This window comes from Loxodonta africana, chromosome X, assembly GCF_030014295.1.
Source record: "Loxodonta africana isolate mLoxAfr1 chromosome X, mLoxAfr1.hap2, whole genome shotgun sequence".
In the NCBI taxonomy this organism is placed as follows: domain Eukaryota; kingdom Metazoa; phylum Chordata; class Mammalia; order Proboscidea; family Elephantidae; genus Loxodonta; species Loxodonta africana.
Genome location: NC_087369.1, coordinates 57,775,931 through 57,792,782, shown reverse-complemented (window position 1 = coordinate 57,792,782; position 16,852 = coordinate 57,775,931). Strand labels below are relative to the sequence as shown.

General features: G+C 48.9%; 1 protein-coding gene across 1 annotated transcript; it reads left to right on the top strand.

The window, feature by feature from the left end:
- Positions 1-1,875: 1,875 nt before the first annotated feature.
- TFE3 (transcription factor binding to IGHM enhancer 3) lies at positions 1,876-16,339 on the top strand. Its single transcript, XM_064278274.1, has 10 exons — positions 1,876-2,140; positions 4,398-4,511; positions 5,503-5,806; positions 7,776-8,021; positions 8,107-8,211; positions 9,665-9,782; positions 10,151-10,207; positions 10,389-10,464; positions 15,172-15,319; positions 15,760-16,339. The coding sequence occupies exons 1-10, from the start codon at positions 2,025-2,027 to the stop codon at positions 16,195-16,197; spliced, it is 1,722 nt and encodes a 573-aa protein (XP_064134344.1). The 5' UTR covers positions 1,876-2,024; the 3' UTR covers positions 16,198-16,339.
- The last annotated feature ends 513 nt before the right edge of the window (positions 16,340-16,852 follow it).

The window sequence follows — 16,852 nt, the reverse complement described above, 5'->3', positions numbered from 1 at the left end:
TGGATGAGTTTGTTTACCAAGCTGACCAACAGACCTGGGAGATATGGTGCCAGTGCAGAAAGGTGCAAGGCAAACACGGCTCAGTGAGGTTTCTGGAGGTCCAACTGATGGCCTCGGGATATTGGGAAAAGGTTGTAGGTCTAGGTGTTCTGTGAGCCAACTGTGCACCTGAAGCTAAGAGTGGGACCCACCGCTGTGTGCAAACCGGCTTGCACGTATATGGCATGCAGAAGTGCTCAATAAACGTTTATTGAATCAGTGAACAAATGAGTGAATGAATTAATTTTTGGAGAGATTATTGTGTCCAGACGACCTGTTAGCACTTTTTATAAATTATGTCTAATCCTCAGAACAACCCCTGAGAGGTATTATGACCCCATTTTACAGGCCCGGAAAATTGAGGCTTGGAGAAGGGGAAGTCTTCTGCCCATATCCAAACCTGGGTGATTCCAGAAGTTATTCACTGAAGGGGCCAGGTCTAATTTACATCCGTCCATTTATTCATCCATCTGTCAAGGGTTTACTAAGAACCTAAGGTGCAGTGAAACGAGCTAGTACAACAACCGCTTTATTTTTATTTATTTTTTTTTTAATTTTTATTGAGCTTCAAGTGAACGTTTACAAATCAAGTCAGTCTGTCACATATAAGTTTATGTACACCTTACTCCATACTCCCACTTGCTCTCCCCCTAATGAGGCAGCCCTTCCAGTCTCTCCTTTCATGACGATTTTGCCAGTTTCTAACCCTCTCTACCCTCCTATCTCCCCTCTGGACAGGAGATGCCAACACAGTCTCAAGTGTCCACCTGATACAAGTAGCTCACTCTTCATCAGCATCTCTCTCCAACCAATTGTCCAGTCCCTTCCATGTCTGATGAGCTGTCTTCGGGAATGGTTCCTGTCCTGGGCCAACAGAAGGTTTGGGGACCATGACCGCCGGGATTCCTCTAGTCTCAGTCAGACCATTAAGTATGGTCTTTTTATGAGAATTTGGGGTCTGCATCCCACTGATCTCCGGCTCCCTCAGGGGTTCTCTGTTGTGCTCCCTGTCAGGGCAGTCATCGGTTGTGGCCGGGCACCAACTAGTTCTTCTGGTCTCAGGATGATGTATGTCTCTAGTTCATGTGGCCCTTTCTGTCTCTTGGGCTCATAGTTATCGTGTGACCTTGGTGTTCTTCATTCTCCTTTGATCCAGGTGGACAACAACCGCTTTAGATGGCAAGATAGAGCGCTCGCGTGAAGACCAGCTGGGAGGCTGGACTCCAAGTACTGAGGGGGCGGGGTTTGCTCCAAGGGACTGCAGCTGCCTCTGCCTCACAGCTAAGGCTTTGGCTGAGGAGGTATGGCTCGATCTAGGTTGGGGCGTGGTCTAGGGCGCAATTATTCCGAAGATTGGCCGCGAGAGGGCACGACTCGCGCGGCCTGGGCACCCTCTCCGCTCAGTCTGGCCTCCGCTGCGCAGTCGCAGGGGTAGCTTAATCTTATCTACTGGAGGGGTAATTTGAGAAGAGGAGGCGTGGCTCAGAAAATTACGCAAACATGGAGGCGTAACTCAACTAGATTTGCCCCTGTCTCTGGGGGCGTGGCCTACTTGCCCCTCCTCGGAATGAAGGCTGGCAGAATCTAGTTTTCCCTTCTGCGTCAGAGGCGTGGTTTAGGGAGGGGCGTCGAGCCGCTCCTCGAGGAGTGGCAGCCTCACGCAGGGGGCGTGGCAACGCAAGCCGTCAGTCCTGGTGCAGTCACTTCCTGTGGAGTTTCCCCAGCCCAGGGAGGAGGCGAGGAGAAGAAGGGGGAGGAGGGCGGTCGCCCCGGGTTAGGTGTGGGGGGAGGGTCGGTCAGTCCAGCGCGGGGGATGACTCACGGCCCATCCCATCTACCCGACGCTGCCCGCCTGCGCAGAGCTCGCTCCAAGGCTTAGCGGAGGAGGAGACGGTGGCGAGCAGGGGGAGAGGGACTCTTATTTTGTTAGGGGGACCGGGCCGAGGCTCGACCGGCCTGGCGGGGCTCGCCCGGTGCCGGGCGTCATGTCTCATGCGGCCGAGCCAGCTCTGGACAGCGTAGAGGCCAGCGCAGAGGGCCCTCGAGCCGTGTTCCTGCTGTTGGAGGAGCGCAGGCCGGCCGACTCGGCCCAGCTGCTCAGGTGCGGGGCCGCCTGGGGCCAGGAGTGCAGGTTGGGGTTCCCTGGGGCCTGATCGTAGGGCAGCGGGGTCCCGGATTGCGATTGGAGGCCCTCGGCCTAGGCTTGGAGGACGTCGGGACGCCTGCCTTGGGGGGGGGGCACCTAAAGGGATCCGGCGGTGGCCTGCTTGGACTGAGGCTTAAAGGAGTTGTGGGAGTGCATTAAGGGGGGCCTGGGTCAGATTTGGGGGGGGGCCTTGACTGGATCTGGAGGTACTGATTCTGGAAACTGTCCAGAAACTGGCCTGGGGTAGCTAAACTTGGCGGATTCTAATTAGAGGCCGGATTTGGGGTCCTTGAGTCAAGGATGAGGGGGATGCATTCGAAGGGACCTTGTCAGGTGAGACACTGATTTTAAGGGAATCTTGGAATCCTTTTCCCTCAGTGTAGGAAAGGGGATCCTGGGGGACAGGGGTGCTGTCTTGGGAGCTTCATGATTCCCAGTGGCTGGTTGAGCGAGGTAGTGTTTGGTGATAATAGGAGCCTTGAGGGATTTGGGTTATCTCAGGTATGCTGCAGAGACCAGCCTTGTATGTGTGAGCGAGTGAGTGAGAGAAGCAACATTCACCAGGCCTTGACCAGAATAATCCCTTCACTGCTGCCCACCACCTAGCTGAGTCAAATCCCAGGAATAGTGGGAAAGCTCCCTACCCCGAACCCCACAGGGACTTGAATGGGAGACAGAAGGTTGTAGCTCTCTTAGCTCAGAGGAGGAGGCCTCAGACCCTATTTGGGAACCCAGAGGAGGGTCTTGTCCCTGGCCCCACCAGACCTAGCCTCTCAGCCAGCCCTAGGGCTCTTCCTCTACCCCAACACATATACTTGTTCTTTTTATCTTGACCTCCCAGTCTCTCCTTCAGCCCTTAGGTGTAATCTTGAATCTGTCCTAGAGCAGAAATGAACACTGATTGCACCATCCCTGCCTGGGTGCGTCCTCTTCTCATCCTCACTTCCATCAATCAACACGTTTGGGAGCCCTAGCCCTCTCTGCCTGCATACCTGCCTACCCCAGTGTCCATCTCTTCCAACTTCTGTGAAATGGGTGTGTGAGCATGGGAGGGGGCTTTGCCTACTTTCTGCCTAGGTTTTTGCTCAGCCCAGCAGCTCCTCGTGCTTCCTCTTCCCAACTTCCTGGGTGGTTTTACATTTTAGAGCCCCATCTAAGAGTGAGAACAGGAAGGAAGACAGATCCTTGGGGAGGGGAGACAGAATTCTTGAGAAGTGAAATCACCTGCAGTTTCTCAGGATTCTAAATCTTTGACTGAATTTAAAGATGTATATCTACCTCTGTGTGTGTGTGTGTGTTTCCTGCACACTAGGGTCCTCGCATCCATCACAGAACGCTAAACAGAAGCCTTTCTGTGTATCGATTCGGCATCTCATAATTTCTTTATAACAACCTACCACAGCAGTAGGAATAGTTGAAAGGGAGAGGTATACGTAGCTTCATATTTTGTGTGTCAGTGGGTGTTCATGCTGGGGGTGTGTGTGTTTTGATCTATCCAAAAAACAGGAGAGGGTTGAGAAGGCTCCTCCCACCAAGAAAAGAATGCTCATATAAAGTGGATCATCTAGCCAAATTCTGTCTTGTAAATCCAAACAGTTGGAGCGAGGGGAGCCTTTGCTATTTCCTTTTTGTATTTGGGTACATGTTGGCATCCTGTACACTCTGGCTGGGGCTGGGAAGGAAATCATTTGCAAAGCAGTGGATCCTTATATAAAGTGATTCAGACCCTAGTCCTCTCTGTGATGAATTCTGTTCTTTGTTACAGTGGACTCTTATGATGAGGGATGCCCCTACATGCTGTGTGTGCATGGATAGGTGTGGGCTCACATTCAGCTGTCAGGAAAATAGTAGGATGTGTGGGGGCTGGGAGAGCTCTGAATGCAAAGTCTGGAATCCCATAAAGTGAATTGTCATTCCTAAATTCCAAATTTCTATTTTCCTTAAACCCAGGTTCTTGTAACATGTGATTGTTAGAGTGAGGGGTGGGGTCTAGGCATTCTTATTATTTTGAATCTTAAGGGACTATGGGTGACACAGAGCATATTGGGGTGGGGAGTATGTGGGAAATCATGGTGGTGGTACCCAGTGGGGTGGCTGAATGTGAGGGGTGCACTCTGTCCCCCTGTCTCCCTCTCTGTTTCTCTGGAAGGGGAGGGAAATGAAGTCTCCCTACAACCACTGACCATCACTCCTACCTTTCCCCAACCCTCAGCCTGAACTCATTGCTTCCAGAATCTGGAATTGTTGCTGACATCGAATTAGAAAACGTCCTTGATCCTGACAACTTCTACGAACTCAAAAGCCAGCCGTTACCCCTACGCTCAAGGTATGACTCTTCTATTGGACTCCCCCCGCCCACCGCCCCAATTCATTACCCTGCCAATCCCTTCTTGATAGTCACAGGCCGTAAGTGGCAGCCTAACCCATTCTCTTACTATCCTGCATTTTCCAGGTGGTAAAATAGGGGCCAGAAAAGCATGTCACACACGAAAGCAGGTGGCCAACCTAGGATGCTGGTATCTTTGACTAGACCTCCTTGCCCTCCCCTCCACCTGCACACACATTCATACACAAATATTCCAGCATGCCTAGAGTGCCTAGGGACGGGGTGGGCCTGCTCAAGCTCTCGTCCCAGGTGGGCAGAGTCTATACCCACAACCTCTGCTCAGTCCCCTCCTACACTCAACAAACACCCCCACCCCTTGAGGAACCCTTGCTGGTTTCTTCTTTCACCCTGCCTGGAAGTCTAAATGTGCTGAGTCATCTGCCTAGGCTCAAAGAGAAGGGAGGGGACCTGGAAGAGGGGCAGGAAGAGAGAATTGTGAAATCCCTGAGATTTTCAAGACTGACTACTGTCTGGGACTGGAGGCCCAGGCAGGGGAAAAAGAGGGGCCTACAGCTGCGCCTATAGCCTGATGCCAATCCCAGGAACTCTGGGACTAATAGATGCCCAAAATTGGGCTTAAGAGCACTCTGTACCCACATTCTACAACTACAGCCCCAATTCTGCTTCCTTCTGCTCTTCTTCAAATGGGATAAACCCACTTTCCCAGAGCTGAGCAATGGCATCCTCACTCGATATATGAACACACCCAAATCCTAGCTTCACCACTAAGAACTGAAGGTTAAAATATCCCACTGGACTGTGACCCCTGAGGGCTGGGACCTGGCCTGGTCCCTGTGTCTCCCTCTCCATATTGTGGCCTTCAAAGACAGAGAACAGGCCTGGTTTTTATGTCTATTCCATCACACTATGGCCCTTTAGGCTTGGGAAGAGACTTTTAGCTTACCTGTGGCCCCATATTTCCCATCCACAGCCTCCCAATATCACTGCAGGCCACGCCAGCTACCCCAGCTACACTCTCTGCATCGTCTTCTGTAGGGGGCTCCAGGACCCCTGCCATGTCATCATCTTCTTCATCACGGGTCTTGCTGCGGCAGCAGCTAATGCGGGCCCAAGCCCAGGAGCAGGAGAGGCGTGAGCGTCGGGAACAGGCTGCAGCTGCTCCCTTCCCCAGCCCTGCACCTGCCTCTCCTGCCATTTCTGTGGTTGGTGTCTCTGCTGGGGGCCACACATTGGGCCGTCCCCCCCCTGCTCAGGTGCCCAGGGAGGTACTTAAGGTAAGGTGAGATCTGGAGGCCATGGGAGGGGGTTCTTGGAGACTGATGAGCTGGGGGGGTGACCTGCGAGTCCTGGTGGCTTTTGGGCAAGGCACTAGGGGCTTTAAGGAAAGCCCAAGGTACAATTAAAATGGGCTATGCTAGTGTCCCATTGTATTTAGGATTTCTTTGGTGTTCTTGTTCAGCTGCGAGAGGCCATAAAGATGTATTGGTGAACGAGGGAGGGCTCTAAGCTCTCAGAGTGGGTCCTGGGATCTGTGAAGTGGCTTTGTAGGAAAAGCTTCATGTATGTGTGTTAGATTAAGAGTTCTTTGCAGAGTGATAGAACCACATTAGAAAACAATATGGCGCTTTCTTAGAAAGCTAGAAATAGAAATACCATATGATCCAGCGATTCTACTCCTAGGAATGCATCTTAAAGAAATAAGAGTTGTCACACAAATAGACATAGGCACACCCATGTTCATTGTAGCATTGTTCACAATAGCAAAAAGATGGAAACAACCTGGGTGCCCATCAACAGATGAATGGATAAACACACTATGGTACATACACACAATGGAGTACTAAACAACGATAAAGAACAATGATCAATCTGCGAAACATCTCACAACATGAATAAATCTGGAGGGCATCATGCTGAGTGAAAAAAGTCAATCACAAAAGGACAAATATTATGTGAGACCACTAGTATAAAAACTCATGAAAAGGTTTATACACAAAAAGAAACATTCTTTGATGATTATGAGGGAGGGATGGGAATGGAAGAACACTAAATAGACAATAGGTAAGTGGTAACTTTGGTGAAGGGTAAGACAGTACACAATACTGGGGAAGCCAGCACAACTTGTACAAGGCAAGGTCATGGAAGCCCCATAGACACATCCAAACTCCCTGAGGGACCAAATTGCTGGGCTGAGGGCTCTGGGACCATGGTCTCAGGGAACATTTAGTTCAATTGGCAGAAAACATTCTGCATTCTATTTTGGTGAGTAGCATCTGGGGTCTTAAAAGCCTGTGAGCAACCATCTAAGATACTCCACTGGTCTCACCCCTTTGGGAGCAAGGGAGAATGAAGAAAACTAAAGATACAAGGGAAAGATTAGCCCAAAGGACTAACGGATCACAACTCCACGGCCTCCACCGAACTGAGTCCATTACAATTAAATGGTGCCCAGCTACCACCACTGGCAGCTCTGACAGGAATCACAATAGAGGGTCCCAGACAGAGCTGGAGAAAAATGTAGAACAAAATTCTAACTCACAAAAAAAGGCCAGACTTACTGGCCTGACAGAGACTGGAGAAACCCCGAGAGTATGGTCCCTGGACACCCTTTTAGCTCAGTATGAAGTTACTCCCGAAGTTCACCCTTCAGCCAAAGATTAGACAGGCCCATAAAACAAAACAAGACTAAAGGGGCACACCAGCCCAGGAGAAGGACCAGAAGGCAGGAGGGGACAAGAAAGCTGGTAATAGGGCAAGGTCAAGAAGGGAGAGTGTTGCCATGTCATGGGATTGTTAACCAGTGTCATAAAACAATATGCGTACTAATTGTTTAATGAGAAGCTAGTTCTGTAAACTTTCATCTAAAATACAATTTAAAAAAAGAGTTCTTTGGGGGCCATTAGGATGTCTTGAGAAGCCATATGTGGTTCCCTTGTGTTTTAGGTGGTATCAGAGACTAGGAGGGTGTCTTGGGGACTGTGTGACAGGGTATTCCAGAAACTGAGGGATCCTGTCATCCATGGGCATGTCTTGGGGGCTGTGAGTGATTTCTGAGAAAGAGAGTTCGGGTCTTAGGGGAAACACCAGTATTTTTGGGGTGGGGAGTGGCTCAGATTCTGGGCCCAGTTTGCCCACGTGAGCCTGGGATCAGATGAGATACGGGGTCAGGCTGGGGCTCAGAGCTACCCCTCTGAGCTTTGTTCTACCTCGCCCCTCCCCTGCCTCCTCCCTAATATCCCACAGGTACAGACTCATCTGGAGAACCCAACACGCTACCACCTGCAGCAGGCTCGCCGTCAACAGGTGAAACAGTACCTGTCCACTACACTTGGTCCCAAGCTGGCGTCCCAAGCCCTCACCCCACCACCAGGGCCCACTAGTGCCCAGCCACTCCCTGCCCCTGAGACTGTCCATGCTACCGGCCCTGCAGGCAGTGCTCCCAACAGTCCCATGGCACTGCTCACCATTGGATCCAGCTCAGAGAAGGAGGTGAGTAGCTGCAGACAACCGTCCCGCCTCCCCATTCCTCCCCCAGCATCTTCTAATGCTCTTCCATATTTACATTTTCCCCCAGATTGATGATGTCATTGATGAGATCATCAGCCTGGAGTCCAGTTACAACGATGAAATGCTTAGTTATCTGCCTGGAGGCACTGCAGGGCTGCAGCTCCCCAGCACGGTGAGGCCCTAAGATGGGAGCTTGGTCTGAAAATTAGGGCATTCCTCTATCATTGAGACCTCACCTGCTGCTGGCTGTGTACATATAGACCCTTGCCTTGGATTGTACTAAGATAGAAAGCGAGTCCTTATAAAGAGAACGGGACATACCAGTGCTCTTGGGTCTTACATTGAACTGTATCAAGAGGTGGGCCTTATAGAGTTTAATATTTGCAAGGTAGAGAGTTTGTGGAGATATTAGGGTGTACCAAGGTACTTGGGCTTCACTGTGAGAGGTACCAAGAAGTAGGAATCCTGTAACAATTTGAATGTACAAAGGGATTCAGATCCTTGGGACATACCCAGACTGTGTAATGATTAGAAATTACCAAAAGTCTCAAAAATATGGTATGGGATATAACAGGTGGTTTGGCCTTGTAGTGATTGGAGTGTACCAAGTCACTCTTTGTTGATAAAACTTTGTAGAGCAAGAAATGTAACGAAATAGTAACATTCTGGTTCTAGAACATTCCAAGAGTCACATAACTTGTGCTGGGATATAACGTGGCTATAACTTTGATTTTTCCAACTTACCAAGCAGATAGAAGCAGATATAAAAATGGTACCAGTTTATCAGAACTTTTTATTGATTTGGACATAGCTAGGGATTAGAACCTTATATTAGATAGATCTAGCAGACTGGAGGAGGTTTCAAGAGGTGAAAACTCATCAAGAAGTGGGACTAATTACTATAGGTTAGTATATTGCCCTGGAGTATATGCAGGAGAGTGCAAAGGAGAGAAAACAATCCAGGCAAACATAACAGCAGTGCTAGTTGAGTAGTTTGAAAAGAAATCCTGAGATCAGAATGTGCAGAGAGGTGTTAGAGTCAGAGATTCTAGAGTCAGGGTAGCAGGAGAGCATGTACCTAATGTGGTGTGACGTGATTGCAAAAAAAGACTGGAGATTGGGTTGGAACTTTCCAGAAGACCAGATTTGGGGTGGAATATTGCCATGTCCAAGGTCTGAGAAGATTGGGTTGGAGTGTTCCGAGAACTCTGTATCAGAGTGTAGTGCTGGGCTAGTGGACTGGAATGTTGCACTGGAGTAGACAAAGACCTGAGAAGAGTGGTTTTCAAGCATTTTTCCTCAGAGCCAACCCATGGTTTAGGAGAGGAGCTTCAGAAGTCACTGAGGGGCTTGAGGGATTGGTCGGGGGGTGGTGGTGAGCAGACCACACAGGCTCCATTCCCTAGAAAATCAGGGTAGGTCCACTTTGCCCTGTCTTCCCTGTTGGATTGCCATATAAAATTCTCCTAAAGGAGAAGGAAGGTTTTCCTTGCCAAGCAAGCCAATCCCAGAGTTAGTAAGCCCCCACTTTGGAGTGTGTGGAAAGTCAGGAACCTGGTTCTAAGGAGGGGCCGAGCCTAGGGTTTGTTCCCAAACTATTGTTTCTCTCCCCTCCCTGCCCCCAGCTGCCTGTGTCAGGGAATCTTCTTGATGTATACAGTAGTCAGAGCGTGGCCACACCAACCATCACTGTCAGCAACTCCTGCCCAGCTGAGCTGCCCAACATCAAACGGGAGATCTCTGGTAAGTGCCAGGATCTTGCCCACATGCCCTCACCCTGTGTCCCGAGGTGAGTACCATGTCTTCCAGGTCTGGGGATGGGCCTGGTTGTGTGAGAAGGGGGTTAAGCATACAAAAAGGGGGCTGTTTGCTCTCTTTTTCCACATGGCCCATGGTCCTGCTTTCACCCCACTTCTTACAGCGTCTCATCTCAGGTTTAACAACTGGCATGTCACCATGATTTTGAAAAAATAGTAAAGACCAGCATTTTTTTTAAAAAGTCACTTCCCCTTGTGTCTGCCCAGCAAACCCCCTCCTCAGCAGCTGCATGTGCTCCCCTCTTTCCCATGCCCAGAGGCTCTGACCACCCACACTCTTGCACTCTCTTCCAGAGACAGAGGCAAAGGCGCTTTTGAAAGAACGGCAGAAGAAAGACAATCACAACCTAAGTAAGTGAGAGAGCGTGTGCACTTGGAAGCATGTTGCACAGTCCTTTTTTCTTCTGAGTCCCAGCCCTCCGTGGGGAACCCTTCCCCACAATAGCCTCCCAACTCTCCAATATCTCTCCTCCCTCCTTCACCTATTGATGACTCATTCCAACTCTTTATCTCTCTCCCCCTACCTCCAAAGTTGAGCGTCGCAGGCGATTCAACATTAACGACAGGATCAAGGAACTGGGCACCCTCATCCCCAAGTCCAGTGACCCGTGAGTCTGGGCTGGGAACACCAGGCCAGTGGAGGGTGGAATAGGGGCCCTGTTCTCCCAGATTTGTTTCTAGGTGGGCCTGTCAGGCCATCTTGCCCCCGGCAGTTTTTTTTTAATTGTGCTTTAGGTGAAAGTTTACAGCTCAAGGTAATTTCTCATTCAAAAATTTATACACATATTTTGTGACGTTGGTTGCAATCCCCACAATGTGACAGCATGCTTCCTCTTTCCACCCTGGGTTACCTGTGTCCACGGAAACCCTGGTGTCATAGTGGTTAAGAGTTATGGCTGTTAACCAAAAGGTCAGCAGTTCAGATCCACCAGGCGCTCCTTGGAAACTCTATAGAACAGTTCTACTTTGTCCTATAGGGTCGCTATGAGTCGAAATTGACTCGATGGCCGTGGGTTTGGTTTTTTTTTTTTAATTGCATTCTTCCAGTTCCGGTCCCTTCCTGCCTTCTCGTCCTGCTTTTGGACGGGAGTTGCCCATTTGGTCTCGTATATTTTATTGACTAAGAAACATGTTCCTCATGTGTGTTATTTTTTTGCTTTATAGGCCTGTCTAATCTTTGTCTGAAAAGTGGGCTTTGGGAATGGTTTCAGTTCTGGGTTAGCAGAGTCTTCAGGGGCCATAGTCTCAGGGGTCCCTCCAGTCTGTCAGACCAGTAAGTCTGGTCTTTTTCCATGAATTTGAATTCTGATTTACATTTTTCTCCCATTCTGTCCAGGATTCTTTGTTGTGATCCCTGTCAGAGCGGTTGTTGGTGTTGGGACCATCTAGTTCTTGCTGGTCTTAGCCTGGTGAAGTCTCTGATTCATATGGTCCTTTGGGCTAATATTTTCCTTGTGTCTTTGGTTTTCTTCATTCTCCTTTGCTTCGCATGGGATGGGACCAATAGATGTATCTTAGATGGCCACTTGCAAGCTTTTAAGACCCCAGATGCTACTCACCAAAGTGGGATGTAGAATATTTTCTTTATGAACTATGTTATGCCAATTGACCTAGATGTCCCCCGAGACTACAATCCCCAGCTCCGAACCCCACTTAGTCTCTCCAAGTGTTTTGATGTGTCTATGAACCCAGGCAGTTCTGGTGCTATTCTCTGGTCCTTTCTCACCCAGTTTTCTTCACCCTTAGCAGTGTTGTAGACTCTCATTGTACCTCCAACTAAAATTTTAGGTGCATGATGTTATGGTCCATACGCTTTATCTGCTCCCCATGTGACATATGTAGTTTCCTGTTTATTTAGTACTTTATTTATTTATTCAAAGGAGCCCTGGTGGCACAGTGGTTAAGTGCTTGGCTGCTAACTGAAAGATTGGCGGTTCAAACCTGTCAGCCACTCTGTGGGAGAAAGGTGGCAGTCTGCTTTCATAAAGATTACAGTCTTGGAAACCCTATGGGGCAGTTCTCTGTCCTATAGGGTTGCTATGAGTCAGAATTGACTCTATAGCAATGGGTTAGGTTTGGTTTTTTATTTATTCAAGAAACATTTATTGAGCTTCTGCTTTGTGTCAGGCACTGTTTGAGACCCTGCAGATACCAAACCAAACCCATTGCCATTGAGTCGATTCTGACTCATAGCAACCCTATAGGACAGAGTGGAACTGCCCCATAGGGCTTCCAAGGGGCGGCTGGTGGATTTGAACTGCCAATCTTTTGGTTAGCAGCTGAGTTCTTAACCACTGTGCCACCAGGGCTCCCTGCAGATACCAGACGGAACAAAACAGACAAAAACCCCAGATCTCACAAAGCTGATGTTTTAGTGGGACCAAGCAGACAGTAAATAAGATAAAATATAGGAGATGATCATGAGTGTTATGGAGAAAAATCAAGAAAGGAAGAAGATGCGGAAATATTGGGGAGGTATATTAGTCTCTTAGGGCTGCCATAAGAAAATTCCACAAAGTAGGTGGCTTATAAGAACAAATTTATTGTCTCACATTTCTAGGGGAAGTCTCTCTCAGCTTCTGGTAGCCCCCCAGTGTTCCTTGGTGGGTAGATGCATTTTCACATTGCTTTCCTCTGTCTCTCTATATCTCCTCTCCTCTTTTATAGTCACTCATATTGGGTTTGGAGCCACCCTTCTCCAGTATGACTTCATGTTAACATCTTCAAAGACCCCATGTTCATAGGACCAGGAATTAGGACTTCAACATCTTTTTTTTTATTATACTTTAAGTGAAAGTTTACAAAGCAAGTAAGTCTCTCATACAAAAATTTTCATACACCTTGCTGTGTACTCCTAGTTGCTCTCCCCCTAATGAGACAACACACTCTTCCTCTCCACCCTGTATTCCCCATGTCCATTCAGCCAGGTTCTGTCCCCCTCTGCCTTCTTGTCTCCCCTCCAGACAAGAGCTGCCCACATAGTCTCGTGTGTCTACTTGAGCCAAGAAGCAGGACTTAAACATCTTTTGGGGGGACGCAAGTCAATCCATAAGAGTCCACCCTCTGCCCCCCCCAAATTCATGTCTTTCCTATGTGCAAAATACATTCACCCCATCCCAATACCTCTAAATGTCTTAACTCATTCCAGCATCCATTCTTAAGTCTAAAATCTCATCATCTGAATAATCTAAATCAGTTATGGGTGTGAGACTCTGGGTATGATCCATCCTGGAGCAAGATTCCTTTCCATTTGTGGATCTGTGAAACCTAGAATACAAGTTATGTGCTTCCAAAATACAATGATGTTACAGGGATGGAATAGACATTATCATTCCAAACAGGAGAAATTGGAGAGAAAGAAGGGGTCACAGATCCAAAGCAAGTTTAAAACCCAGCATGGCAAATTCTATTAGATTGCAAGGCTTGAAAATAATCCTCTGTCCTTTGGGCCCACCTGGGCAGCGGCCTTGACCCCTCTTACCTGGACCCAGTGCCGGCAGCCCTGCCACCCTCCAAGCTGCTTTTGTGATCATCCTGTCCTTTCCTTGAAGGGCGACAGATGTTTATAGTCAAACGCCTCCATTGGCCCATTTTCTGCCTGTAGAATTCTAGTCGTCCAACAGCTCTACTTTATTTTGTCCCCTTCAGTCTAAGCTGATTGAGACAGTTGATTGGATCCATAAGTCACATGCCTAATCTCTTTAGCAAATGGTTGTCTAGCCACACCCTTGGTATCCTTTCCAGGGCACACTTTTTCAATTTTTACAATATGGATAGGCTGAAAATTTTCCAAATCTTCAAGTTCTGTTTTCCAGAAAACATTTGAACATAATTCAGCCAAGTTCTTTGCCACTTTGAAACAAGGGTCAGCTTTCCTCCAGTGTCCAAAAACATTGTCATCATTTCCTTTAAGGCCTTACTAGAAGCACATTTAATATCTACATTTCTAGCAACATTCTGTTCTTGACGATGGAAGCTTTCTCTACAGTTCTCCTCAATTATTCTGAGCCCTCATCAGAATCACCTTCAATGTCTATAATTCTAACAATAATCTCTTCAAGGCAATCTAGCCTGTTACTATCAAGTGCCGCAGAACTCTTCCAGCCTCTACCCATTACCTAATTCTAAAGCTGCTTCCACATTTTTAGGTTTTTGTTACAGCAGCACCTTGCTTCCTAGTACCAAAATCTGTATTAGGTTCCTAAGGTTGCCATAATAAAATACCACAAACTGAGTGGCTTATAAGAATAGAAATTTGTGTCCCAGTTCTGGAGACTACTGGTTAAAAATCAGGATATCCACAGGACCATGCTTTCTCTAAAGGCTCTAGGGCAAGAGTCTTCTTGTTTCTCTCAGCTTCTGGTAGCCCCAGGTGTTCTTTGGTGTGTAAATGCATCTTCACATGGCTGTCTTTTCTCTGTCTCTCTGTGTCTTCTCTTTTATAAGGAGTCGCTCATACTGAATTAGGACCCATCCTACTCTGGTATGACCTCATATTAACAGATAACATTGTCAGAGACCCTATTTCCAAACAAGGTGCTGTTCACAGGTATAGGGGTTTAGGACTTCAACATATCCTTTTGGGGTACACAATTCAGTCCATAACAGGATGGTCACAATTTTGGATGAGGAGACTGGGACAGGGCGGGCCTCAACTGACAAGGAAACATTCAAATAAAGAGCCTAACGAGGTGAGGCAGGGAGCCATGTGGATATCAGGGGGAAGAGTATTCAAGGCAAAGGGAGCAGCCAGAACAGAGGCCCTGAGATGGAAATGGTTTTCCATGTTACAGGAACACTGAGAAGCCAGTGTGGTTGTCATGAGATGAATTAGAGGGAAATAGGTGAGAGGTCGAGTCCCTTGGTGGCATAAATGGTTAAGTGCTCTGCTATTAACCAAAAGGTTGGCGTTTCGCAATCTACCCAAAGGCATCTTGGAAGAAAGGCCTGGTGATCTACTTCTGAAATATCAGCCATTGAAAACCCTATGGAACTCAGTTCTACTCTGACACATGTGGGGTCACCATGAGTTGGAATCAACTTGATAGCAACTCATTTTTGTTTAGTTAGGTAAGAAGTAAGCAGTAACGTGTTCAATCAGAGAGGGCCGTCTTGGGTCTGGGCTGTGGTGGGCACCATTGGAAGGTTCCAGGCAGGCTGTTTTCATCTGAGCATTCCATACCCTTGATGTACCCCCGCCTCAAGTTCTAGGCATATGGTGGTGGGGTCCATCTACCTGGTGCAGTTCCCTCTCCCAGCTCCTGAGAGACTTCATATGCAACACTCCCTTCTTTCCTCCCCCTTGGGCTCCACAGGGAGATGCGCTGGAACAAGGGCACCATACTGAAGGCCTCTGTGGATTATATCCGCAAGTTGCAGAAGGAGCAACAGCGCTCCAAAGACCTAGAGAGCCGGCAGCGATCCTTGGAACAGGCCAACCGTAGCCTGCAGCTCCGAATTCAGGTCTGGAGGGAGGAAAGGATGATGCAGGTGAGGGAGGGCTTCCTGTAGGCAGAGGCAGAGGAAGAACTGGCCTGAATTTCCCTTCCTGACATACTTGGGCGATCCCTGAGCTTCCTAACTCACATGCTGCTGCCGATAACTAATAATCATAACATTAACAAGAATAATAATGAATGTTAGCTAATTTATGTAGTGTTAATCTTGTGCCATGCACTGTAACAAGAATTTATATACATTAACTCATTTAATCCTCACAACCATCCTATGAGAGAGGGTCCATTATTATACCCATTTTATAGAATGGGACACTTAGGCTCACTAGTGAGTGAAAGAGACTGAATTTGAACCCAGGCAGCTTGCCCTTTTAACCATTACACTCCTCGGCCTCTGAGGGACTCTGAATCCCATCTTATCTTATACCCACCCCTTACTTTTTACAGGAACTAGAACTGCAGGCCCAGATCCATGGTCTGCCGGTACCGCCCACCCCAGGGCTGCTCTCCCTGGCCACAACTTCGGCCTCTGATAGCCTCAAGCCAGAGCACCTGGACGTTGAAGAGGAAGGCAGGCCGGGCACATTTCACGTGGAGGGGGCACGTGCCCCAAATGCTTCTTATCAGCAGCCCCCAGCGCCACCATCTGATGCCCTTCTGGACCTGCACTTTCCCAGCGACCACCTGGGGGACCTGGGGGACCCCTTCCACCTTGGGCTGGAGGACATTCTGATGGAGGAGGAGGAGAGCGTGGTGGGTGGGCTCTCAGGGGGCACCCTGTCCCCACTGCGGGCTGCCTCTGACCCCCTGCTCTCTTCAGTGTCCCCCGCTGTCTCCAAGGCCAGCAGCCGTCGCAGCAGCTTCAGCATGGAGGAGGAGTCCTGATCAGGCCTCACCCCTCTCCTGGGGCTTCCCCATCCAGGAAAGGAGGACAAGGCAGGATGAAGCCCTGCCTTGTCCCCCACACCCTCATGAGACTGCCTTGCCCAGGTGTTCTGGGGGAAGAGGAGATGAGATCAGGCCCCACCCCTGTAATCAGACAAAGAGGAGGAGTCAGATGAGGCCCTACCCCTTACCCAAAGGAACAGCCCAGCACAGGTATTTCAGACTTGGAGGCGGTAGTAAGTTCAGGCCCTGCCCCTTGGACATCACACACAGCCTTGCCCCTGCCCCATGGAACCCGCCTTTTCCCAGATGAGGGAAGGAGACAGGATGAGGTCCTGCCCCTGTTCCCTAGGGACAGTCCTAGCCAGGCCTCCTGGGAAAATGAGGTCTCAGGATGTGGCTCCATCTTTTTTCTTGGAACCGTCAGTCTAGTCCATCCAGGAAAGGAAGAGGAGTCAAAAATGATGGAGATCCCACCCCTGGGACCTGTTCCTTCCCCATGAACCCCACCTTGCCCAGGCAAGGGAAAGAATAAGGATGAAATCCCGCCCCTTCCCCTGGGAACTCAGTCCTGACCTAGAAATTTAGGAGTCAGGACCCACCCCTTCCTTACAGGAACGGCCCAGCACAGGTATTTCAGGCATGGAGGAATCAG